The 27,497-nt window shown below is 34.0% G+C and overlaps 1 protein-coding gene across 1 annotated transcript; it reads left to right on the top strand.

The window, feature by feature from the left end:
- Nucleotides 1-1,467: 1,467 nt before the first annotated feature.
- Nucleotides 1,468-27,464, top strand: LOC121370459 (EH domain-containing protein 3-like). The gene is made up of 2 exons (XM_041495702.1): nucleotides 1,468-2,447; nucleotides 19,071-27,464. The coding sequence occupies exons 1-2, from the start codon at nucleotides 1,536-1,538 to the stop codon at nucleotides 19,764-19,766; spliced, it is 1,608 nt and encodes a 535-aa protein (XP_041351636.1). The 5' UTR covers nucleotides 1,468-1,535; the 3' UTR covers nucleotides 19,767-27,464.
- The last annotated feature ends 33 nt before the right edge of the window (nucleotides 27,465-27,497 follow it).

Below are 27,497 nucleotides of genomic sequence, written 5' to 3'. Positions count from 1 at the left end.
GTAGTTGTTGTTTGTTTGGGTTTGTTTTGTTTGGTTGTTTTTTTTGTGTTGTTTTTTTTTTTTTTTTTTTTTTTTTTTGGGGGGGGGGGAGGTTGTTGTTGGGTGTGGGGTTTTTTTTGGTGGTTTTTTTTTTTTTTTGGGGGGGGGGTCAGATTCTATATAAAGCTTTTAATTTAATTTGAGGTAAAATTATGGTTTGTGCCCTTCCTACCCTACTCCCGGCTCCCCCTCACAACCCCAGATATCGTGTTGACGGGTCTGCATACTTGTAATTCAATAATTAATTTTTTAATTTGCTCATTTTTATTTACTAAAAAAATAGGCATGTATATTAACAATTCCGTCTTTCCCACGGCTAAAACATTGTATGCCGGTAAAAATAAACATGCTGGTAAGTTGAGACATGCGAGGCAGGTTCAGAAGGGCGAACGCGCTCGCTAGACTGGGTTTTATGTCTAACGTTAGATGAATGTGATATACTAGAAGACGATAGTACCAGTCAAATAGTTCGCGGTCGCTCGGCAATACGCCAACGGTACATAGTAAAGAAACGACAACTCTTTGTCAGGAGCAGGTCAAAACGTGCCCAAATCAAAACGTACCCATTCAAAACATACCCATTTTTGAGTCAAATATTACCCTTTTTTTATCCTTGTTTATAAAATTCGAACTAAAATAAAATTATTCCAAATGTAATAATATATGTATTTGGTATTAAGTTTAAATGTATCTCAATGACTAACAGTAAAGTAAGACGCCACCGAATACACTTCAACACCCGTTGTGAATTGCAATGTCTAGTCATGTACTTTCTGAAATTATAGGAATCACATCATGTATTCTGATATTACATAGCTTGACTAACATATGTATACTCTTGCAACAACATCATCAACAACAACAACAATAATAACAATAATAACAATAATAATAATAATAAATATTTAAATAATATAAATGAAAACGTGTTGAAAATTAATTATAAATTAATATTTTTTAATTTTTTTGGCGGGATACAAGTCAAAACATATCAACCAAACCGTATTCCTACTTCAGTGAAAATGTACCCATGTTTATAAATGTTTAGTTAACAAAAAGATATGTAATATATATATATATATATATATATATAATATATATATAATTATGTATTTGACAAGTACCAGCTTTAAATTTTTGCAACAGCCAGTGAATGTAGTAGTGAAGTAAATATCATGTCTGCGTATTTGTGTGTGTGTGTGTGTGTGTATATATATATATATATATATATATATATATATATATATATATATATATATATATATATATATATATATATATATATATATGTACCGTCCTATGGACATTGGGTTTTGATTTGGGTACGCTTTTGTTAAGGTACGTTTTAACATTATATTTCTCTTGTCCACACCTAAGTGATACAGAGCATGCGTCAAACGTTGACGTCACATTTCCGTTCATTTCGTTTGAGAGTTGACTGTCGGTGACAGCACAACTGGACACATTTGGACCGTTTGACAACATCTGCTGTCAAGATGTTACGGTGGTTATCTAACGATGACCGTCACAAGGAGCCGGAGGTGTACGACAATGTCGTGGAAGGACTGAAGAGGATATATAAATCAAAGTTGTTGCCGCTAGAGGAACACTACAGATTTCACGACTTTCACTCCCCGCCCCTTGATGATCCAGATTTTGATGCAAAACCGATGATTTTGTTGATAGGACAATATTCAACGGGTAAAACGACTTTTATAAGATATTTATTAGAGCAGGATTTTCCTGGAATGAGAATAGGGCCAGAGCCGACCACTGACCGGTTTATAGCGGTTATGTATGGGGATCAGGAAGGAATGGTCCCAGGAAATGCTTTGGTTGTTGACACCAAAAAACAGTTCAGACCATTATCAAAATTCGGTAATGCATATTTAAACCGATTCCAATGCTCCTTACAGAATAACTCAGTTTTGAGAAGCATGACAATAATAGACACACCAGGAATTTTGTCTGGAGAAAAACAAAGGGTAGACCGAGGCTATGATTTTGCAGGTGTTTTAGAATGGTTTGCTGAACGAGTCGATAGGATTATTTTGCTTTTCGATGCTCACAAACTTGACATATCAGATGAGTTCCGCAGAGCAATTGATGCAATCAAGGGATATGATGACAAAATTAGAATTGTTCTAAATAAGGCAGACATGATAGACCACCAGCAGTTGATGAGAGTTTATGGAGCTTTGATGTGGTCATTGGGAAAAGTCTTAAATACACCTGAAGTTGCCCGAGTTTTTATTGGTTCCTTCTGGGATCAGCCACTGCAGTTTGATATGAATAGAAGACTTTTTGAATTGGAAGAAACTGATTTATTCAAAGATTTGCAAAGTCTTCCTAGAAATGCAGCACTACGGAAATTAAATGACCTTATTAAACGAGCTCGTCTAGCTAAGGTTTGTTTTAATTATATACTTTCTGATTGTTTAATGCAATTTTACAATTGTTATATATTAACATTATTAATTTGAGAAAACCTCACTGGTTTTTGATGCAAACTTGTGATTTTTCCTGTGGACTAGTAACATTCCTCAGCTACTAGTCCCCCGGGCCAGTGAAAATATTTCCTAATTTCTACCACTGAAAAATGCAACAACTTAACAATAAATATAAAGTTGAAAATTTTAATTTGTTTAAATATTTTGAAAACAATGATACAACGTGAAATGGCAAGCAGAATTTTGAAAACCATGAATTATGGTGTCAATTGTCGTAAAACATGAGTTATGATGTCACACATGTAGAAATCGTTTAGCCCTTGGGTCGGACAGATTTATCTAACCCTAGGGTCAGACAGATTTTTTAGCACCGTGCAAAAGCTGGATAACCCTGTCCAGTGGGCAAGAATATGCTGTTCTCTCTCTGGAAAAGTGCGGTAACGGGTTGTTTCGCCCTTATTACTAGTTCACCCGAGTAATTTTGAACAGGGTTGATTCGTACCTTTAACCAAGTGTTTCACTGCCTGTTTCGTTTCGCCCTAATTTTTATTTTGTCAATAAGTACATTTATTCATTGATTTATCCCACATATTGCAATCTATATTGCGTGTTTATATTTACAGACAAAAATAATGTTATATTTATAATTTTGTTTATTTCCAATATCATTAACTCAAGCCATATACACAAAATATGTACATACCTTAGATAATATACAGACAATGTATTCACATTAATAATTAATTTATGAAGTCACACTGCATACTATTAATGTGCTGTAGTTTCTTATTAAATATATTACATACCCAGCTGAGATTCAAACGCTGAGTACAGTATGTTGATTTCGTTCAGCTTCAGTTGACAGAAAGTAAACAGCTGATAATTAAGACATTAATATCCAAAGACAGAAAATTACCTAATATTTGGTCATGAATAATGAAAAAACAGAAGAAAAAAACCTTCAAATCTATAATAAATATATTTATTGGTGGGGGAGGGGCGGCAAAATTACTTGGTACGAATGAGATTTAGGGTGAACCAACGCAGGGTGAATAGGACTAAGGACAAAACAACACAGGTTTCGAAATGGTTTTAGGATGAAACGAACCCAGAAACGAAAAATGCATGTAAAAGATACCTTGCTACTAATGGAAAATATAGTCAGTTTCAGTTAGCAAGTGTTTGTTTTGTTTTGAGATATGTCATTGATCAAAAAAGAATCAAAAGGATTTTCACAACAGGCAGAGCCTATATAAGCAAGTGTTTGACATCCAATTGGGAGCAATGAATCCAGGAACTGTTTTTTAGGGTACTAATGAGGAAAAAGATATATGGACCAACTAGTGAAAATAGAAACAAAACGTCCTAAAAGTAAAAAAGAGCCACTTTATTATATTTAGAGGGGTGATTCCCCTTTGATCTGCCACTGCTAGTAGCTGATAATATTGATTAATGTGCTCTAGTGGTGTTATTAAACAAGACAAACTTTAACTTATAATTTTTTGACAATTACATCTGACCCATACATGTACATGTACAAATATTATATATATTTTAACTTAACTAGTGATCCTTTTTTAGTCCTGTATATCTAATGACAATGTGTTGCTGTACATGGATGTAATTTGTAAAGGTCTATTTTGGAAGTGTGTAGAGTGTGCATGTGTCTCAATCTCATGCTGTTGACACCACAGTGTTCATGGTTTATATACACCTTGTGATGTTCCTTGGTGTATTTTAACCTTGTAAGCATGATCTTGTAAAATGTGTTTCCTCCTACTTCAGCATCAACAGTACATGTAATATTTATTGTCATTGATATATTATACCCACAAATTGCACAATTCACAATAAACACTGTTTACATTTATGAATGTACATTTTTGAACTTGCACACATCCAGTGTACATATACATGATTGTCACGGTGATCTAGTCCCACAGTATATATAATACCTTAGGTGGCTCGTACCTCTAGGGGTCATGGACTATAGTCGATCACGTGACAAAATTAACCATCACACTTGTATACTTTTATCTCCCAGCCGTAATGTTGGCTGCTATACTATTTATGGTCCTATGAAAAATAACTCCAACAACAGTGATTTTGGGAAACTTATTATTACACCATACTAATCCTTCCTATTGATATATATACCTATATATAGTATGACAGCAATATTTTTATTTCACGGTACAGTCTGTCTTAATCCTACAGGGTTAATTACCCGTTGCCCGGAATCCCCAGCCCTCTCTAGGCTACCTACAGATTACACTAGTACTATACCTATAATGAACGCCAAATTATCGGCATTCCATAACTGACGTGTGACTTAATTAACCTGTTAAATTAACAGTAAACAAATCTAACCATGGATATAAGGGTTATTCTTATATTAGCCTCCCACTTGTTAATTACAATACCTAGTCGAGCTCTTTATCGGATTAACTTCTGATTCTTACTTTATCAGGCTTATCTATCAGTTAGATTAATCCACAGGTTAGGGTTACCGACATCACATACGAGGTCTACTAAACAGACAATAATATCACCCAAATAAAACATCAACGACCTGACAGATCAGAAACATAGTTACCAGGTCCAGCGGTGAGGTTTGGTCTCTCAAGAATATCTCTCTTGAGGACCGGCATCCAAGAAATACCAAGACGTAGCCCGTACCCTATCGTGGGAACAGTGAGTGTCGGGCTCCCCCCTTAAAAGTCCCGCCAAACCTTTTTATACCCCTAACGCGGACTCCGCTGCACCGCTGGGGGCTAGACCGGCTATCAGCCTGTAACTGAGTTAATTAGTGTTTGTTCGCTAATTGAATTATCGTCTCTTAAGACAACAACCCAATCTCAAACTACAGGGCAACATGATCCTAAAGGTATCTGATACGGCGCATCCACTGGTCATAACAGATTTTACTAAAAACATTCCCCGTACTTAGTAGAGGTTAAAAACATGTAAAATGTAGGTAAATTCTTATCACAAACTCACCCGAAGGTGCAGTATTTGTAATCTCACTAAGTATAGGTACAATAATATGTGTAGTTACAATATAAAGAAAAATATATGGAATCTGCCCGAACATGTACATATTAAATACATATATAAATATTGTTCCTACACAACGGTAGGTAGGCCGATATAAAAACTTATACATGAACACAAACACAGAGGATTGGAATATTTGGCCTCTCTCTGGAAGTCCTTTGTCTCACAGTCTGTAGACGAGGCCCATATAGGGTTTTCCGAACATTCGGAACTCTATACCTCAATTGAAGGAGGGGCCTGAATCGGGTTTACGAAACAGCGTGGTTTCGTCACACACCCCCACCCAACAAAGAATATTTACCCTACAGTCAGTACGGAAATATTCGTAGTTATCGTTTCTTCATACATTTACAGATGATTAATAAACACCAATCCAAGTGCGTTAACAGACACCTATGGGCATACATATACATAATAGCAACAGAGGGTGATTACCAGTAATCACTCTTAGTGTTTATGTCTCTGGTAAGAAAAACAAAACAACACAGCTGACCGCTGTCCACTCAAGACGACGGGAAATCTTTACGCCCTTGATAAGGCGTCGGCCAATACATTACTGGCTGCTGGCCAGTGCTGGATCGTAATTGGGTAGTCCTGTAACATGAGGCTCCATCTCAAAATTCTTTGATTGGTCGCCTTCATTCGGTGTATGAACGTTAGAGGGTTGTTGTCTGTAAATACCACCACAGGATGTAGCGCAGTTTTCAAATAAATGTCAAAGTGCTTGAGTGCCAAAATCATGGCGAGGGCTTCTTTTTCAACTGTTGAATAGGTACATTGGTGACCGTCAAATTTTTTTGAAAAGAAACTCACGGGGTGATCGAGTCCCTTCTGATCTTCTTGAAACATAACGGCTCCGGCCCCAACGTCGCTGGCATCGACAGCTAGCTTAAACGGACGCCGATAGTCTGGCGCTGCCATCACGGGGTTTGACACCAGCATTTGTTTAAGAAGTCCGAAAGCGGTTTCACAACTGTCGGTCCATTTGAACTTCACCTCTTTCTTTAGAAGTGAGGTAATCGGGGCCGAGACGTGCGCAAAATTGTTGCAGAATCTTCTGTAGTACCCCATTATTGCATTAACCAAAATACCATCCCGTTTCAGATCCCGGACGAGCCCCCATTTTTATCTTTACTCCTACCTGTCACGGTGATCTAGTCCCACAGTATATATAATACCTTAGGTGGCTCGTACCTCTAGGGGTCATGGACTATAGTCGATCACGTGACAAAATTAACCATCACACTTGTATACTTTTATCTCCCAGCCGTAATGTTGGCTGCTATACTATTTATGGTCCTATGAAAAATAACTCCAACAACAGTGATTTTGGGAAACTTATTATTACACCATACTAATCCTTCCTATTGATATATACCTATATATAGTATGACAGCAATATTTTTATTTCACGGTACAGTCTGTCTTAATCCTACAGGGTTAATTACCCGTTGCCCGGAATCCCCAGCCCTCTCTAGGCTACCTACAGATTACACTAGTACTATACCTATAATGAACGCCAAATTATCGGCATTCCATAACTGACGTGTGACTTAATTAACCTGTTAAATTAACAGTAAACAAATCTAACCATGGATATAAGGGTTATTCTTATATTAGCCTCCCACTTGTTAATTACAATACCTAGTCGAGCTCTTTATCGGATTAACTTCTGATTCTTACTTTATCAGGCTTATCTATCAGTTAGATTAATCCACAGGTTAGGGTTACCGACATCACATACGAGGTCTACTAAACAGACAATAATATCACCCAAATAAAACATCAACGACCTGACAGATCAGAAACATAGTTACCAGGTCCAGCGGTGAGGTTTGGTCTCTCAAGAATATCTCTCTTGAGGACCGGCATCCAAGAAATACCAAGACGTAGCCCGTACCCTATCGTGGGAACAGTGAGTGTCGGGCTCCCCCCTTAAAAGTCCCGCCAAACCTTTTTATACCCCTAACGCGGACTCCGCTGCACCGCTGGGGGCTAGACCGGCTATCAGCCTGTAACTGAGTTAATTAGTGTTTGTTCGCTAATTGAATTATCGTCTCTTAAGACAACAACCCAATCTCAAACTACAGGGCAACATGATCCTAAAGGTATCTGATACGGCGCATCCACTGGTCATAACAGATTTTACTAAAAACATTCCCCGTACTTAGTAGAGGTTAAAAACATGTAAAATGTAGGTAAATTCTTATCACAAACTCACCCGAAGGTGCAGTATTTGTAATCTCACTAAGTATAGGTACAATAATATGTGTAGTTACAATATAAAGAAAAATATATGGAATCTGCCCGAACATGTACATATTAAATACATATATAAATATTGTTCCTACACAACGGTAGGTAGGCCGATATAAAAACTTATACATGAACACAAACACAGAGGATTGGAATATTTGGCCTCTCTCTGGAAGTCCTTTGTCTCACAGTCTGTAGACGAGGCCCATATAGGGTTTTCTGAACATTCGGAACTCTATACCTCAATTGAAGGAGGGGCCTGAATCGGGTTTACGAAACAGCGTGGTTTCGATACAATGATTTAAATGAATTATCTCATAATACATACATACATACATGGAATACATACATACATACATACATACATACATGGAATACATACATACATACATACATGGAATACATACATACATACATGGAATACATACATACATACATACATGGAATACATACATATATACATACATGGAATACATACATACATACATACATGGAATACATACATGTATATGTACATTGTATATATATAAAATTATTATAATTGTTTATATTTTTAAATCAAATGTCGTTGCTAGCAAGGGTCACACTGAAAATTATTTATAATCTGTCCCATCCTCCTACACATTTTTTGTTTGTAAATTTCCGTTTGATTTCACATAAGAAGAAAACTGAAAGTGTCAACGGCGGCAATTGCTGTCTGTGCTGTCGTTAAGTTCGAGCCCTTGATATGTCACCTGTATACTTTCCCACAAACATTGTTATCAATATCAAGTTTAAATAACAACATGCATGCATACATGTATTTACATGTAGCATTTGCTACATTAGCTTAGTACATACGACATACATGTATGTATGTTTGTTTATATTTGGGTCCACCCAAAATCATGGAAGATTTAGTTACATGTACCAGACTTTCGTTTTTGAAAAACCCTGGAGTGTTAAAAATCGCACTCCTCAAAATGCTTACGAGGGGGGAGGAAATCACACTCCTCAAAATGCAGAGGGAAAAATCGCACCCCTCAAAATAATCAGAATTAGAAGCAAGGGACCGAGAGGAATTGCCCCCATGAACATGATTAAGTTTGAGGAGTAATAGTTTCTAAATTAAATATCTTAAGGGTTAATGTTTTTTGTGTTTTCAAAATAAATATTCTAATTTAACTAATATGATATATGGTTGTTCTCAAAGATGGAAGGAATGGGTCATTGCAGTCTTACACAAGAAAAAGAAACACCATGAACACAACATTTGTCAATTTCTTATGTATTATGTGCATATCATGTTGCATTAAAATTCTGAATCATGATAATCTGTTGACTATTTATGAATAAGGAATTGAAACTGATTTGTTTGTGCTTATTCTGTTTTATTTAAACAAGTACAATAATTTTAGTTTTCATCGCAGAATGATATGATTTCTCCATGGACACAAACCTGTGAACTGAATGTAAAAGTGTAACAGCCACATGGCACAGGGTTATCACATTTATCATGATATCATAATATACATGTTATGTATACCTGCAAATTCCCTATTTTAAAAAATAATAATAATGTCATAACAGAGTAAATGTCAGCATCTATTGTTTTCTACCCAAATATATCTTACTACAATTTTTATAAATATATATTTTTACAAACAGGATTGACTTTGATTATCGGTGTACTGTAGTTAACACCTCATTTATTATACAAAGTGACCTCTCAAGACCGGACCCTCTGTAAACCGGAATTCCATCAAAACTGGACGTTTTACAGAATCCCTTTTTAAAAACCAGTAGAGAACTTAACCTCTCTAAAGCGAATCCCTCTTAAAACCGGACATTTATATTGGTCCCAAGGGTGTCCGGTTTAGAGTGGTTTCACTGTACTACTAACTTGAATCGTAGCAACCCATCAAAAAAAAAAAAAACTTATGTAAATTTAATTTTAAAATATACATGCTTTACACTCGGTAAATTCGAATTATGAGTTGAAATTAAATCGGTGTAGGTTTGTTTCAGATGTCCGTCAACCGATTACATGTACTACAAATCTGACTCTACCAAGGTCAATGTCCTTGGCTTTAAATCACATGGCAGTATCGTGAAACAGAAAGTAGAAATATCTGGAGTATGTCGCTGTGCTATTAACAAAAACAAAACCTGCCCATTTTCAACTCTACCCCCCCCCCCCCCCCCCCCCATCCCAAGTCAGGCCACCGATCTTATCTAATTTCTTTTTGACCACCCGATCTAATCTAGCGACCAAATTTAATGAGTAGAATTTTCTTTATTAATTATATTAGAGATGCGCATCAAAATTTTAAAGGCCCACTATTTAATTTTGGGATGTAAATTTCAAAATTGTCCGCTTAATTTTTTTCTGTCCTGAGACAAGCCCCTGGCTATCCATAGACAGGCCCCGGGACGGACATGCTTGAAACTCTAGTGGTATATGAGCATGTAAAAATTATTCGCACTCGCACCTGCTTTACTAAATTAGTTTTTTTTGTTGGTGTACGCATTTAATGTAATACCAACATGTATAAACATTATACACATCATAGAATTATTGGACAACGCACCTACCGTATAATGTTTTCTGTACGTGATCAAAACGACGACAGTGTAAAATATATTTTGTGATGTTACCTGCATTGTACGAAATTAAACACAACAAAACCGATGAGATCTTAATAAGTGAACTCCTAGCTGATTGGCTCAGTGTAAAGATAACCAACCAGTCGTGTTTCAATTTATAAAAAGTATTCAAAAAAGTTCATTGTGAACAGAATGGAAAGGTTTGTGGCGTTGTGGATTGAATTCAATAAACAATTAAAATGCCAGATTAAAAAAAATAATAATACAAGCATGATTTGTTCAATTTAGTGGTGCGTTATTTCACGCCCATCAAATTGAGTTGACGGGGGTTCACGGGTGTGATATCGCTCGCGCCCGTCAAAAACAAATGTCTGATGTACCTCTAATGAATGATTCATAAAGAATTATTGTTGTATCAGTTACAAATGTATTGTTTCAGTTTCTCTTTGTCGTGTTTTGTTTTTCTTTTCTCTGCAGATATTGTAATAACAGGTATATATCATGTTTATTCAGTTGATAGTCTTAACCTTTTCACTTACTGTTTAAATATCCAGCTGGCGGTCAGCATTAATTAGGTTCATTGTGAATATATTCTTTTAAAAAGGGATAAATGAATATGTATGTACATGCATATATTAATTTCATGTATAAGTTTGTATATTATTGATATATGCTATTTTTCTATCCATCCAGTCTGTTACCACTTGAGGTTAAACTTAATGACTATATTTCACTGTACATGTAATTACTAGTATATGTGTGTCCTAAATACATACACTCCAAATGTCACTAAATGTCAACAATACATGAAACATACATATTACTGTTTAGATCTAATGTAGTTAATATGAAATGTTGGATTAACATGTTCCCGATAAGGTAGCTAATAATTGTTTTTAAAACTACGTGTACTTACACAAATTTTATCCTTCATGCTAGTATCAGTTGTGAAGAGATTAAAATATATGTCGTCTAATGTTGACATTCTTCAGATACACCCGTAAACCAGGCTATTGTTTCTCAAATTGATGTGTGTCGCGCTGTGTGTTGTGAGCAGTAAAGCATTGTTAATTAATCCTCGGCCACAAAATACTACTTAATACTTTAATTTTAACATATTAACTGCACATATGAACTATTTAATAATATCACGTTTGTAATGAAACATAAACTGTTTTGTTTAAACTTTATTACCAGAAGTAGTATTTTATATAGAAATATTAATATTAGAACCAAGTGTAAAATTCAGAACTTTTTCAATTAAACATGGAAACTGGCGAAATGTCACGAAATGTGCCAATAAATGTTCACTTCGCCTATTTTTATCAAACTTCATCCCTTTCTTCTGGAAAGGGATAAGTCACTTTTCCTACGTTTTCAATTCTAGATTAGGGCCTGCAGTAAAACCTGTTGTTTTTTGGGTTGTTTTTTTAAAACAAACTATATAAAAAAAAAAAATCCAACTTTGACAGTGCTATTTTTAAACCAAAAAATCAACATGCATTAGGTCTGTATGTAGAATTTAGTAATAGAAAAACATGTTGTACTCATAATCTGGTGACCGGTGGAACTGGTATGTCTGAGTCATATATTGATTAATACCAGTACTGTATATATATATATACATACATACATACAGTGTCATGATCTGTATTCATCAGGCCACACATTGTCTTTCTTGTAAACCAAGCTGTGACTAAATATTAGGACTGTTCCAGAATTGATCACATGTTGTTGTTTTTTTGTGGGGGGGAATGATGTTTCTTGTACTCATCACCAACAAAATTAAATCTTATTTAAACCAAGTATGCTTTGAGAAAATACTGTAGCAGAAATATAAGACATGAAATAGCATTTTTCAGTGACTTTCTCCTCACCACACCCATGAAACAACCCTTACATTCATGTTCATGTACATTATATATATATATATTGCATATGACACACAACACACACTGTTATCCAGTATACCTGCATTATGTGTAGACGTGTTTAGTTGTATAGCGGTGTACTACATGTACTCTGAATATATACCGTTGATGTATACCTATATATAAATTGTGTACATGGAAAAACAGTTACAACATTTCTGGCATACTGATGGGTGTATTTATTATTTGTGTTGCTATGACAACAGAATGTTGTGTAGTAAATCACGCTTGGTGTTTGAAGATGTGGATCTCTGTTACATCAGGCTTTCTCGGTTGTGTAGTGTCAGCAATAATCACTTTGAACTGTAATACACTGTACACAAGTTATTTGCATGTTTATAACTACAGACCTTACCATTTAAGGGCAGCTGTCACTCTCGCTCCCCATCAGTGGCATCACTTTCCTGAGACTAGTTCAAGGAGACATATTTAGCACCTCTCAGCATGTGAATTTATATGGTATCAGTATCATGGTAATATCTTAAATAACTCTCAATGCCATAATCTAAGTTAGGGGAGCAAGTAATCACTCCCCTCAAATATTTTTATATTGAGGGCTGTAACTATAAAGCAGCTTCAGTTTTATTAATAAAGTGTTAGATTTACATATCTACCATTATTTAATACAGTGAAACCTGTCTAAACAGGACCCTGAACAAACTGAAATCTTGTCAAACCTGACCAAGTTTTTAGGTCTCAAATTTCCTAAATTCTAAAATGTGACCCTCTAAGCACCGGATCCTGTCTAAATTGGATAAATATTAGGTTCCCAACATGATCCAGTTTAGACAGGTTCCACAGTACATATACAATGTATCTGTACATATATATTTGAGGGGTAGAAATTAAAAATATTTTGAGTGGCCTGGGAGACAAACGTTGTAGTCTAGGAAAGTTAAAATAGTCCCAATGAAAATTCATTAGTTCCCCACCCCCAACTATTTGTTATTTCCATATGACTGAGAGATAACATTTGTGGCTCATCCAAGAGGACAAACCATAAGCCTTTTTTCATAATTCTGTATTCAGATTTCCTAATCTTAAAATTATGAAGTAACTATAAAATGAGCATTTGAAATATCTACAGTACTTACCTAGCAGACTAGCATCTTTAATTTAAAGTGTACAGTCATGTGTGGGGAGAGTATGGGTGGGGAAAGGTTGGGTGCCTTGACTGTGGCAAGTAACGGGTGTTGGAGTCATTCTTCCCAAATAAAATTAAAATAAAATATTTTAAAAATAAGAAAATTTGCTTTGAGCCGAGGGAAGGTTCTGCACTCGTCCGCACACGTGCACACACACACACACACACACACTTGTCGCCAATGATTTCCACTTGCCTGGTGCTAGTTTCCAGGGCCATACCCTGATCAAAATCAGGGGTGGATGGGGCACTACTTTTTATAAACAAATGAAACACTATTCAAATTAAACCCTGAGATGCGTAAAAAAAAGTGAGATCTCGGGGGCAACTGCCCCCCGCCCCTCCTCCAGAGGATACAGCCCTGGTTTCTACCCCTGTATTCCTGTAAGAAGTCTCTATTATAAATCAATTGTCACTGAAGTAAAGACTAAAAATTCATTTTGTAGAGTAGAAAATAATCTGTGCTTCGAAAATTTTAATCTGGAAACCAAATGCTAAAATTTAGGAACCATTCTAATAATTTGTCTTAAAATTAGAATCCTTTACTTATTAGACTTACAGTGTTCATTTTTCAATATTATAGTGTTGATAATTTGAGACAAACAGATAAAAGCTTAGGATTTATATTTATATTTATAATTATGATTATCACTCCGAAATGGATATATCTGAATACTGTAAAAATATCATGAAAATCAGAAACTGCTTGTGAAACGCATTATTAGGAAGCATATTGTGCATTTTGACTGACATTTGGTTGCCTGCATGTACATGTAGTTGTACCACCTGCCAATTGTCAAGCCTTGCTGAACTGTGGGAGCCTATTGACTGGCTTCATGAAATACAGAGTGTGACTGTGTACATGTACACACATTATTATATATATATGTGTGTGTATGTATTTTAAGGTTATAACTGTTTAAACACTGCTGACAGAAGTCAGGACATGTTAAACAAGAAGGTCAATTTACTAATAGTCAGTTGTATATTTTAGTAGTCACCCCATTCCAGACATTCTTGACCCACACACCCAGTGTGAGTGGATCACCATTGTCAAGCATTCTTCCTTCATGTGTTCACTGTGCATGTTTACTTTAAATTTGTCTCCATTGGAATACTGTGCCACTGCATGCCACCGTTATAATTGGTTTACTTTAAATTTGTCTCCATTGGAATACTGTGCCACTGCATGCCACCGTTATAATTGTTTTTCACCTTCCTTTATTCTTCTGCAGTTATCAGGTGTCTTGTCTAACTATTGCTTTTCAATTAGGTTTTATTGGAAGTCATGCCTACATTTTAACAAGCCATCAGACAGACAGAAGTCATGTTTATTTTTGATACACAGACATTGAATTTGGGGATGGGTTTTTTGTTTGTTTTTAATATATATATTTAGGATTCTGCCAGAATCATAAACATGATTTAATGTAGATATTTTGGGATTCCATGTCATAATCTTAAGCTTCTGACCCATAAGTTAGGATTCACGGAAGCTCAGAATTGTGCTATATTTGCAGCCTACATACCCCGGTACACATACATTCATATTGTTTTCAAAATTAACTACACCAAGGATCAAAATGTTACTGTTTCATTGAGATAACAGTGGATTAGAAACTCTATCTTACAGATAGATAATAAATAAACGACAATAAAGGTGATATCATATGCTCATAGATTCAAAATACTACTATCATGTGTCATAATGTTTGTAATACAGTCAGTATAAGAGGATAAACAAGGTAACACTAAGCTTCTTGAATCAAGCACTCTTTTTGTGTGTGTCTGTGCATACACAGTCCTCGAAATTCGCGGTGGCAATCGGCAATGTCGTTGCAAAAGCTATCGTAAAATTGATTTGCGACAGCATTTCATTGCCGTCGCAAATCTGAGAGTGGTGAAAAGTCCGTAGGCATTTTTCTCTGAACTCTGTCCAATTACAGATCCCAGAAAAAAGCATTTATAATCTAGTGTGGCCCAATTTTTTCTCAATTAATATAAATCGGTTTATTCCGGTATAGAAGCATACTATATTAAAGTTGAGATGTCATGTTTTAGCATATTATAACTGCATTGGATCATAGATGAATATTTTTAAAGCATTAATCTTTTCTTTAAAATTGCTGCCGTTGTGCTGTTGCAAAATTTATTTGCAATGGCACTTAACTGCCGTAGCAAACTTATCCAAATTTCAAGGGCTGCATACATGCATTTTCACGTAGTTTTAACGAACAGCTTTCTTGTAGAACATACATATATACATACATACATACATACATGTGAGGCCAGAAAGGATTTAATTATCCCCTGCGCCAGTGCGTTAATATCTATGTATGTAATAGTCAACCTCGACATACATACAATATATAGATGTTCATACATCAGTACATACATACATACATACATACATGTAAGTTGCACAAATATGTGATTTTCTGAGGCAGGTTGTTTTGGGGTTTTTTTTGTTGGAAGCTTAAGATTGTTAGATAGAATACTAAATCATCTATATTCATCATTTTACAATTTCAGTAGAATCCAAAAAACAAATTCCCACATTCAGTGTCTACCGATATGATAGGTTTCTACATTCTTAACATGCAGGGCTAGCTCTGGGTAAGAAGAAACTTTTTCAAATTATCAAGTTTTAAAAATTGCAGAAACCCAGTTATTTTCTAACAAATTATCAATTATTATATGAAATTATTTCACCCTATGTTAAAATAATAAATGCCAACTGTTCAGCAATAGTTGAATTTGGTGAGTGCCAGAGCTAGCCCTGCTTATAGGTATATGTACATGTATGGTGGATGTGCTACAGGAATTTATAGTCCGTCCCACAGGGAATGCTGTTTTATATTATGGAATTTACTACAACTTATTTATTGCTGAGCTGATTGTTTTCTAAATTGCACACAAAAATTGTATTTTTGTTTTTTGTTATAAATTCCAAAACATTTACTTTTCTTCTTACTGTACATCAAACAAAACTGAAATTATTTACCAAAAAAAACATTTTTGAAGGAGGATGGGATGGACTACATTTTTCTATATATATACTTTTATTATATTGTTCTGGATGCCTTAAATGCACTGTAGTGGGAAAACTTCTGTTGCCAAACAAATATTTAGAATTTTAATTTAATTTGTTTTGCATTGAGTGATTTTTGTCTCACATGTAAGTAAAGAAAATGACAATTTCCATCTGGTGATCCCTATATAGCTCAACTGAACATGGTCCTGGTTGTTTTCTTAATTTATTCTTATTTTGTAAAATACAAAAAATATTCATATTCATAAAGGTCATACCATCTAGCAAGATACATATTTATTAACAAATTTAAAGAAACTTAATTACATGTTTGTAGTATGCTCTAAATGAAATGGGGTTGTGGAATGTATTATAAAATGTTGAAGAACTCTAATGTTAGACTAAGGGGCGAGACGTAGCCCAGTGGTAAAGTGTTCACTTGATGTGTGGTCGGTCTGGGATCGATCCTTGTCGGTGGGCCCATTGGGCTATTTCTCGCTTCAGCCAGTGCACCACGACTGGTATATCAAAGGCCGTGGTATGTGTTATTCTGTCTGTGGGATGGTGCATATAAAAGATACCTTGCTGCTATTCGAAAAGAGTAGCCCATGAAGTGGCGACAGTAGGTTTCCTCTCTATATATGTGTGGTCTTTTACCATATGTCTGACACCATATAACCATAATTAAAATGTGTTTGTTAAATAAAACATTTCCTTCCTTCCTAATTTTTAGACTAATGCTTATTTCCTTCTTTTAAAATAACTGTTTAGCAGTATTTCCTACTTTTAAAATAACTGTCGAGCAGTTACTGAATTAGATGAATTGATTAATGTTTTCACATTTACTATAGACATATGGCTCTACACGGAAAGTAATTTTTGTTCACAGGTGACTGTTTGTTAAAAAGTAGTATAGCCAACTGGCGAGTACAAAATGTTGGGCCTAGTAAGCATAAACAAGTTGAAATCATCAGTTATTAATACCTTAGTAATTAGTATAACAGGATTGCGAAACGAATCATGTTTACTTCCTACATTACTTTGCCAAACTCCGGCTTAGATCTTCTCAATTTGTTACGGATGCAGTTAGACCTCTCTTTTTTCCTTCACCTGAGCATGCACAGTATGATATTATGTACAGGAAGTTTAGCCGACGATAGGGCTAAGTGATCATGAGTCGGACAGCTAATGTCCATTTGTATCCTTGGTGCATTAAATGATTACTATACAATAGCTAGATTCTTTAGTCTTCAGTGTACATATTCTTTTAAATAAGCACTGTATTAGCTCAAATATGGAGCAGAATATGACTCAGGATTATCAAACAGTGTACAAAATATATATATATAGATCAACAGCATCATATTTCCATACTCCTTTTAACTGAACAGTACGTATATATTTTTTCAAAAGTATTTTGAACATCAGCATTGGGGTAAACAATCTTTCTTCCAAATTTGCAAAAAAGCAGACAATAAATATAACCTATTAAGTAACTGTTCATAACTTCAGAGTTGAGTTTTATCTTGGTTAATTAGAAAGGGGTTAAATATTGGGTGGTATGGTCAGTTATTGCATACTGTTCATTGTGGCACTCAAATCATGCTCTAACCAGGATATACCGTAATGCATAAACAAAACTTTGGATCTATTTCTTTCTTAAGTGGTTGAATACTGGGAGCATTGCCATACATTTATTTTTCTAAAATTATATATTAGATAAAACTGGCGAGTGGATGAAGAGATTTGGCTAGTGAATATATGTCATTTACTAGCCAGCAGCAAGTGAAATAAAACTTCTGCATTGAGCACTGTTAAGAGTATGTACACATGTATGTGAAATTAAAGTTTCTTTTGTTAATTAGTACAAAGTATTTGTATCTCACAGATAAAAATACTGATTAACAAAAGGAACTTTAATTTCAGACACTCTTAATTAAATAATGTAATAACCACATAAAGTTGGAAGAAGCTTATATATGCATCTCCAAATGAACACACCACTGTCTGAAATCAATGAAAACACTTATTTAAAGGTATTTAGAAACAAAATTCAGTGTATATTTAAATAAAAAATGAAAACATCTTCATTAATTCACAATGGTTTTTTTACAGGACCAGGCTTACATAATCAATAGCTTACATATATAATTGTGGGGGGTTTTAATTTAAAAAATCATTCCTCTATCATTAACTGCTTAATTTTGTTTTTTCTTGCCAAGGCATGCTCACATTATCAGTAACATAAAAAAAAAAATTGTATGTATATTTATGTACTTTTAAAAAGTTGTCATTCTGCCATTTTTAATTGCTTGATTGTAGTCTCTCTTTTTTTTTATCAGATCAGAGCACACATCATCATTAACATAATCTGTTATACTAATATATATAATTATGTTCTTTAAAAAAAAACCCTGCATTCTACCAATGTTGATTGCTTAATTGTTTTTCTTTTATTAGGTACCGGTACATACACACATCATTAGCAGCATATAATTATAATCTTTTTAATAAAAACGCAAAAAGAGATGCATTTCTGCCCTTGTTAAATGCTTTTATTGTTTTTCTTCTGTCAGGTCCATGCCTACATCATCAGCAGTCTGAAGAAGGAGATGCCGTCGATGTTTGGCAAGGACAGCAAGAAGAAGGACCTGATCAACAACCTGAACAACACGTTCACTTCACTGCAGCAGGAGCACCAGATCTCGCCGGGCGACTTCCCCAACCTGAAACGCATGCAGGACCAGCTGCAGCACCACGACTTCACCAAGTTCCATGCCATGAAGCCCAAGCTGATCGAAACCGTCGACAAGATGCTGTCCGACGACATCGCTAGACTCATGCAGTTGATCCCCCATGAGGAGGCCGAGAACATAAAGAATACCGTCGTCAAGGGAGGTGCCTTCGAGGGCTACAACGAGAGCCCGTTTGGGATTGGGAAGGGAGAGGGAGTTGACAAAGGTCGCGGGGAGCACGAGTGGGTCGTCGCGCAGGAGAAGTACGAGTACGATGATTCGTTCGAGAAGCTGAATCCTGTGAACGGGAAGATCACGGGAGCCGCGGCCAAGGGCGAGATGGTGAAGTCGAAGCTGCCCAACTCAGTCCTCAGCAAAGTGTGGAAGCTGGCTGACGTCGACAAAGATGGGATGCTCGATGCCGAGGAGTGGGCGCTAGCCAACCATTTGATAAAGATCAAACTCGACGGCCATGACCTTCCAGCTGATTTACCAGAACATTTGATTCCACCATCTAAGAAGGACTGTGTAAACTGAAACTGTTTAGAAAACAAATATAGTAGAACACTTCATAACCTACATAGTTGTAGTCTTGGTTAATGTATAAATTTAATACTTTTCTGTTGCCCCTTAAAACAACGTCTATGTGTATTATTAGTAGCTGATTTGAAAAAAAAATCCAACTATTTTATGCACTGAGGTAAAAACAAACTATATATGCTGATATCTTAAAAACAGACACAACACTTAAATACATCTGCAATGTTTTTTAGCACTGAACCAATGACACATAAGTTAAAGTGTGGTGTGGATTTGTTTAAATTGAATTCCAACTAACAGATAGATGCAGTAATATTTATATTTATACGCGTTACATGGGAATTTGGCAGCAAGTGCAATCTATGACATTTTCTAATTAATTGATGTATATATGTACATGTATAATTTAGTGCCCGGTAGCTGTATTAAATGGACAACGTCCATTTATAAGTGTTTCCTCCTACCTGTAAATACTGCCCTAAATCATAATATGTTTACATAATAACATTGCATAAATACAGTCCACACAGTTCAATAGTGCTAATTATGGAAAGGCTGCTCAGATGAATTATATTTTCTCGGTTACGAGGGCTGTATATGTAACATGTTCTGAGACGTGTACACGTACCAGTGCATGTAGTTCATTGAACTTCAGAACTGCTTTAATCAGTATGCATTCATATACATGTACAAGAAAGTGTAAGCATGTAAGTCATGAATGTGACAATGGACTAAGAAAATGTAATTTTACACCTGTATTAGTTTTGTCACTGTTTATATATTTGTACTGAGAAACTCACCATTATTCCTAACTAATATACTGTACAATAATTTTTATGACAAAGCCAAATCATTTAAAGTGGTATTCCAGTAATGTTGAGCTTCTTGTTACAATTTTAAAAATATAATTAATTTTGTGCATTAAAAAGATATACATGTTCATACATGTACTCAAAATTGTCTTTGAGAAGTAAGATTTCCATGGATTAAAGTGATAATTCACTAAAAATATTGGAAGAAAGATAAAGCTGATGACAGGATGTTTAATTAAATTTAATTTAATTATTACATTTCTGTATTATAATTATTATTTTAAAGCACCGTTCTTTTTACATCTCAGCATAGTAATTAAGCATATTAAATACATGCATGTATAACAATGCAACAGTGTATGATCCATATTCAGAAAGAGGTATTAAAATAAAATCTAAAAAATTATTTTATAAATAATAATCCAAGTAAGGAGGTGTTTTTTTGGTAGATTTGTTTCTATTGAATATACTATGAAAAAATATATAGGCATATACATGTTCATGAACTACATGTATTGTTGCCACATGTATTTGTTTGTTTTGGGGATTTTGGTTTTATTAACTATAGGTGCATACATGTGCATTTATCCCAGCAGCTGACAATCTTTTGTGTCAAAGGAATTTTGAATTGGGTTCCTTTAGCAACTGAACTTTTGCCTATCATAATTATTTAGCAACAAATCCATTCTTTTTTACCTGCTTACATCTTATGTGTCTAATTTCTGACAGTTTTAACTTCATTTCTGAACATTATTTGGCATTGTGTTTGAAGATTTGTGATACTTAACACATTTTTGTTTATCAGAGTACATGTATATATACTGCTGACAATTTTCGGCAAATACTTTTCAGATCGTTTAATGTTGAGTTAACATGACTTAATTGACTAGACTCTGAGCCTTATCACTCGCTTGCAGAGCATAGAGCATTAACTATCAGGGAACATTTTGTTTTCAAAATCTCGATTAGCAATATTTCTAGTCAGTTGAAAATTGATTAGTAACTACTGTTTAATGTTTTAAAATTGTGTAGCGATCTCTGAAACTTGTTGTGAATCGCGACGCGACACTGAACAAAATGTTCCCAGACAATGTCATTGTCTTTCTGCTGGAAATGGCTTTGAGCTTGCCGTTCCAGTTCTTTTCATTTCCGTCTTGCTTTTGTTATCTCAGCTTGTGCTTCGGGTGTTTGTTTTTGGCCTGCCTCTTTTCTCTTTACCTCGTGTTCAGAGGGTTCAATGTGAATACCAGTCTTGTGGTGATATATTGGCTTCGTCAGAGTATGACTTGTTCAGCTTCTCTATCTGCTAATTTGATGTTTGGCTCAAATTAGTTAATAGTCGTGCAATGATTAAAACCAAATTTCCTGATGACAGTTCTACTAGTTATCTCCCAACCCCATGGTAATTTCTGTATGCGTTTGAATGTTTTAAAATTTTGTATATGTATGGAATGTTGATTATTAATGAACTATGTTTGGCTGCATAAATGCTATTGTAGTGTACTCGCATAATCTGACAACAGTCATTCTCTGATACGTTCATGCACAAGTATAAATACAAAAACATTGTTCACAGTAAAATATTGTAAACATTTGAAGAACTACTCTGTGGTGAGTTCACACATTCTTGTCAAATGTATCATTACTGAGGTATATTCTGTAGAATTTTTATGGGTGTTTTTGTTTGATGGGGAGGGATTAATATTTTTTTTTAAAGTAAATAATTTAAAGTTATAATGTGACTGGGTTTTTTGGGTTTTTTCAAAGATTTGTACTTTTTCGTTACAGTATTTTTATGAATTGTGCTACTAGTATGTTTATTGGGTTTTAGTTGTCCTATGAAATCATCTATAAATTTGTTTTATTTACCCTGTCTAAACCCATCAGAACTGATGCTATTCTGTCCATTGAGGGTGATTGATCCTATAACCCATTGCACCTCAAGTAAGTACTCTTTCAATGAGCTACATCCTCCCCACTCACTGTTCCCAAATCATACAAAATCATGACATATTCATGTATGTATATACAGTCAGACTTCCATAAACTTCCTATATAAACTAGTAATAATAGACTTCGAAAACTCAAAAACCTCCGATCTCTGAAAGTAATTTCTTATCTGAATATACAGAGTTGGTAAGAATTAAGCTTTCAAACCTCAAACAGTGGAATGATCAAGCTACCCATTCTGCACATTTAGCAGGATTGTGTCAGAAGTATAAGATTATGAGATGGAATCTCAAAAAATATCTATATTGAATCATTTTACTATTCCAGCAAAATCCTACAAACCAATCCCCAAATTGAGTGCCTGCTATTGTTGGTGGCAGAAGAATGAATTATCAGTCATATGTCTTGGCAAGTGGTGGCAGTCAGTGTTTCTGGTCGGGCGGGACGTGTTCCAGCCAGTGCATCACAACTGTTATATTAAAAGCTGGTGTATGTGCTATCCTGTCTGTGGTGTGGTGAATATAAAAGATCCCTTGCTGCTGTTAGAAAAATGTAGAGGGTTTCCTCGCTAAGACTATGTCAGAATTGCCCAATTTTTTACATCCAATAACTGAATATTTATAAATGAGTGTTCTAGTGGTGTTCTTAAAGAAAACAAACTTTCACTTTTTAATGTTTCTGGTTGTAATTACAGAAAAATGCATCATTCACAAAGGTAAATAAAATGTATCAATCTATTGTGTTGTACACAGTATAGGGCCTTGGTGCATTATGCCATTTTGCTGTCTTGCTGCCTTCAAAGATTCTGCCAGCAAAACTATGAAAATTCTGATTAAATGCTTTGTAATACTAATGATATTGTTATGAAAGACGATATTAAATGTTATAATTTTTTCGTTATTATGAACTCTCTCTTTTTGTGCATTCATGTTTTATTTTGTTGATTTGCCTTATATGAAATCCGTAAAATATATTATCGCCATCACATATTTCCATTTCTGCTTTTAACTACATAATTATGTATGCTGAACTCGACTGAAAATAGGCCAGTCAGATTTATAGTTGTTAAAAGGATATGAGAAGAAAAAACAACAACATTTAACTGATTTTGTATAACTGGATGTATTCTGGTTGGCAATGAATAACCCAAAATTGTATACATGGGTTAGGGTTAGTGTGTGTTGTATACTATACATGTAGCAACACCACACAAACGATAGCCATAATAAGTGAAAATTGGGTGGTGCTATTTCAATGTAGTTCAGTATGTGTTTGTGCTTTCTGTTTTCACTTCATCTGTCAATAAATACATTTAAATATAAATTTGTGCAATTATGTATGCTAAATTCACTTTAATTATTTACTTTATTTTGTGTTTTATTTGGTATTACAATGTACAACAATGAAACATTGCATTGCATTTTCCAGAATATGAAAAAAAAAAAATCATATTAGTTTTATTTTAAAATTTTAAATTTTAAGTGTCTTCTATGAAGTTAAAAAAACTCAAACTCCATATTTCTTTGTCCCCTTCAAATTTAATTTATTGAAGTTAACTGTATTTTATTCATTTAAAACTAATTGGGATTTTTGGGCACCAAGTACACAGTATAAGCATGCATACATACATTTGTAATGTATCTAGTGGTGTTTTTTTGTTGTTATTGTTACAATATTATATGGCATAATTTGTTCATCATAAAACCACATGTTCATTTTCATATTGGGGTATGTAAATAATATTTCATACCAGGGTTTAAAGTATTATTTTCCACTTGTTAAAATGTTTCACAGCATACACAGTTTAATGTGGGCTTCTGTTTGTGTGTGTGTGTGGTTTCAGAAAACAGTGTTTATCTTATTTAAAATGAATATTATTGGTATAATGGTGTGTTTTGTATCCGTAGTTCTGTTAATTACATAATATATTTCTGAGTTTAATTTTGTGCATGTACACATGAGAACATTTATTTTAGATATATGAATATGTTTTATATTATAATATTACAAACAGAGATAAAATTAATATTATTTTAATAACTTGATGAATACAAGTTGTTGGTATATTGAATATCTTTCTGAAGCAGGCTACGGTAATATCCATTAATGGTGGTGTCTACATAACAGAGGGGTTTTTAAAATCAAATACTAAAGTTGACTTTGGCAAACATATATAATTAATTTGTTCCGAAACAAATATAACAATGTCTATTTTCTGTTTATTTTGTGCATTTTGTAAAAACTTATATTCGGCAAACTGGGTGGTATCAATGAATGTGTGCCAAATAACTAAATAATTTTGGACTGCAGTATGTTGCACACACTAAATGTGCATTAATTGGTCTTTAATTTATAACAGATATATCTTTTCTATAGATAAAAGTAGTTTTATTTTACAATTGCAAAAGATTCATGCAGTGATAAAAACCCTCTTTAATTATATAACAGAAGAAATAGGGGAAAACCAGGGACATTTTCAATCTATAAAATATAGTAATATACATGCATAACATTTTATTAATTGGCATGTTAATATTGTTATTTAGCAAGATTTATTGGCTTTGTATTTGTTGCTATATTATGTACATGCACAGATGTTTTTGTGCCATTATACATATTTTGTATTTGCTTTGCTTTATGCAGTCATTGTAGTACAAGTATATTAAAGAATTACCAAACCCATTTATTTTTTTTGTAATGTATTTTTGTAAACTCGAAAATAATTATTTTTCATAAAAAGACACTTTCTTTTATTATCATAAATATTTGCGTACAAGAAGTCTTATATTTTTTTCAGATGCACAGTTGACACAGGTAGTATTCAATAGCCTAGTACTATTATTTGCTATATACTAGTGTGGTAAATATAACAAGTCATATAATTATATTAATGTGCTTCAGATGTACCGGTAAACAGGGTCTGAACAATGACTAATACATCCAGATTTTGTCATATACAAGACTGGTTTCTATTCAAGACCTCATGTTTTATTTGTTTAGGTACATCGGTTCATCCAGGTATTATGCAAGACATTGTTACTTAGTGATGTCCAAAGGCAACTATACCCAGAAAAAATTATTTAATTTCCTTTATAATTTGGATAATGGAAATAAATGGGTAGTTAAATATCTTTCTGCTTTTACGGAATGAAATTTTGTTCCCAACATGCTAAAACACCACTCTCATGAATATATGTTTTAAACCTGCAACATATTTTGGTTTTTCTACAATAGTCTTTCAAAGTATGGTATAGTTTCTTTTGGACATCAAGTATATTTGAGACCCAGGCAATGATTAAGTATTTACTCATGCCTTTATAAAACTGAGACTATGGAAGTACTTTGTGTATATCACCCTGTGCATACGAGTGTAAATCCATTTTCATCGGCCGATGTCTTTAATTTTCATTTATCAACATTTTGTTGATTTCTGTTGGTTATCCCCCATTTTCACTTTTTAATATATCTTTTGTATATTTAATATCTGAACTTTTCTCAGCAATTTTTTTTATGGATATTGCTTGAATTTATCACATCCAATGCTTATGTACCAAAACTGATGATGACAAATTATGTTAATGTTCCAACCATTTTTTATGGTTACATACCCCTTCCTTTTCATTTTATATTCACCTTATTTGCACCAACTAATCATAAATTGTAATTACAATTAATACTTGGTACATACACTTTTCATGTCCATAATGCAAACACCTTGAATGAACTCTGCAATGAAATCTTATAGAAAGTGAACCAATAGTATTACCAGGAAACTATTTGATTGGCATCCAGTTAAGAATATTACACAAACTGCAGAATATTCCGGCATCATATGCAAAAGCTTTATGGCATGGATTACATTCTTATAAACATGGGGCTAGTAGAAATTGTCCGAATCGGCAAGAATAATGAAGACTACTGGTAGTTATAAAAGTTTTATAGTCCCAGAAGGCAAATTATATTTAGAAGTAATGGTGACATTGACCTTTTGTATTTAGTTGTATTCACACTTGTGAATAAAGAAACACTACCATGCATAGTTGTTGAGATCGCATGGCAAATATGTGACAGTATGTCACCATGTGGGATTTTGTTGGAGAAAATAACGTGCACATCTAGAAGATCTTCATGCCATATACTGTAATGGTTGGTGTAACCAGAAGGTGGTCATGCCCCCACCTCCAGTCACAATCTCCACTTCCCTCCACATTATAATGATATTGGCCTGTCATAAAATTCTAACAGGTCTTACTAGGGTGGGGGTTTGTTTGAATTCACAAACACACACATTTTTAAATGCCAATATATAATTGAATACAAAATTTGTAAAAACAACCACTTTTAAGTATATTATTATCATGCTAATAGGAAGTGAAACTAAAAAGTCCCAATATTGATAAATGAAGGTCGCACTTCTAGAATATTTAAAATCCTATTTTCCATAAAATACATGTTTTTTAAATTTTGTTTCTGTTTAATTTTCAAAATCATTTGCATTTCTTTTAAAAGCATCTAGAAGGGTGAAATATGGTTTTTTTTTTAATGGAAATAATACTGTAAAACAAATTTGTATGATTAAGGACTGGGTTTTTTTGGGTGCAATATATGGAGTTGTGGGCCTATAATTACTATAAAAAATGTGTTTAATGTATTTAAGAAAAGGATATTTATAAGACTAAGATAATATTGTAAAGGTGCTTACTATCACTACTTAACACTACTTTCATAATGGGATTTAATATACATGTACTAGCATACATATTTATATTTGCATGGAATATTCATATCTATGTTTACACTTCCTTTTGTTTGAAGACTGAACATCATAATTGTATATGAATGCATGCATTCTCTGAAAATGTTTCATGCATGATATATGGATATTGGCTTCATTTGTTGTAGATATGCTTAATATTAAAAAATTAAAAGTCAATTTTGTTTTTGTTGTATACGTTCTAAAAATAAA

This window comes from Gigantopelta aegis, chromosome 4 (genome assembly GCF_016097555.1).
Source record: "Gigantopelta aegis isolate Gae_Host chromosome 4, Gae_host_genome, whole genome shotgun sequence".
In the NCBI taxonomy this organism is placed as follows: Eukaryota; Metazoa; Mollusca; class Gastropoda; order Neomphalida; family Peltospiridae; genus Gigantopelta; species Gigantopelta aegis.
This window is presented reverse-complemented; position numbering and strand designations above follow the sequence as displayed.

What these genes read in the sequence shown, in the direction of transcription:
- LOC121370459 (XM_041495702.1), top strand. Translation starts at nt 1,536, where the DNA reads ATGTTACGGTGGTTATCTAACGATGACCGTCACAAGGAGCCGGAGGTG. An exon ending in AACGAGCTCGTCTAGCTAAG is followed by an intron (nt 2,448 to 19,070) that starts GTTTGTTTTAAT and finishes TTCTTCTGTCAG; the next exon opens with GTCCATGCCTACATCATCAG.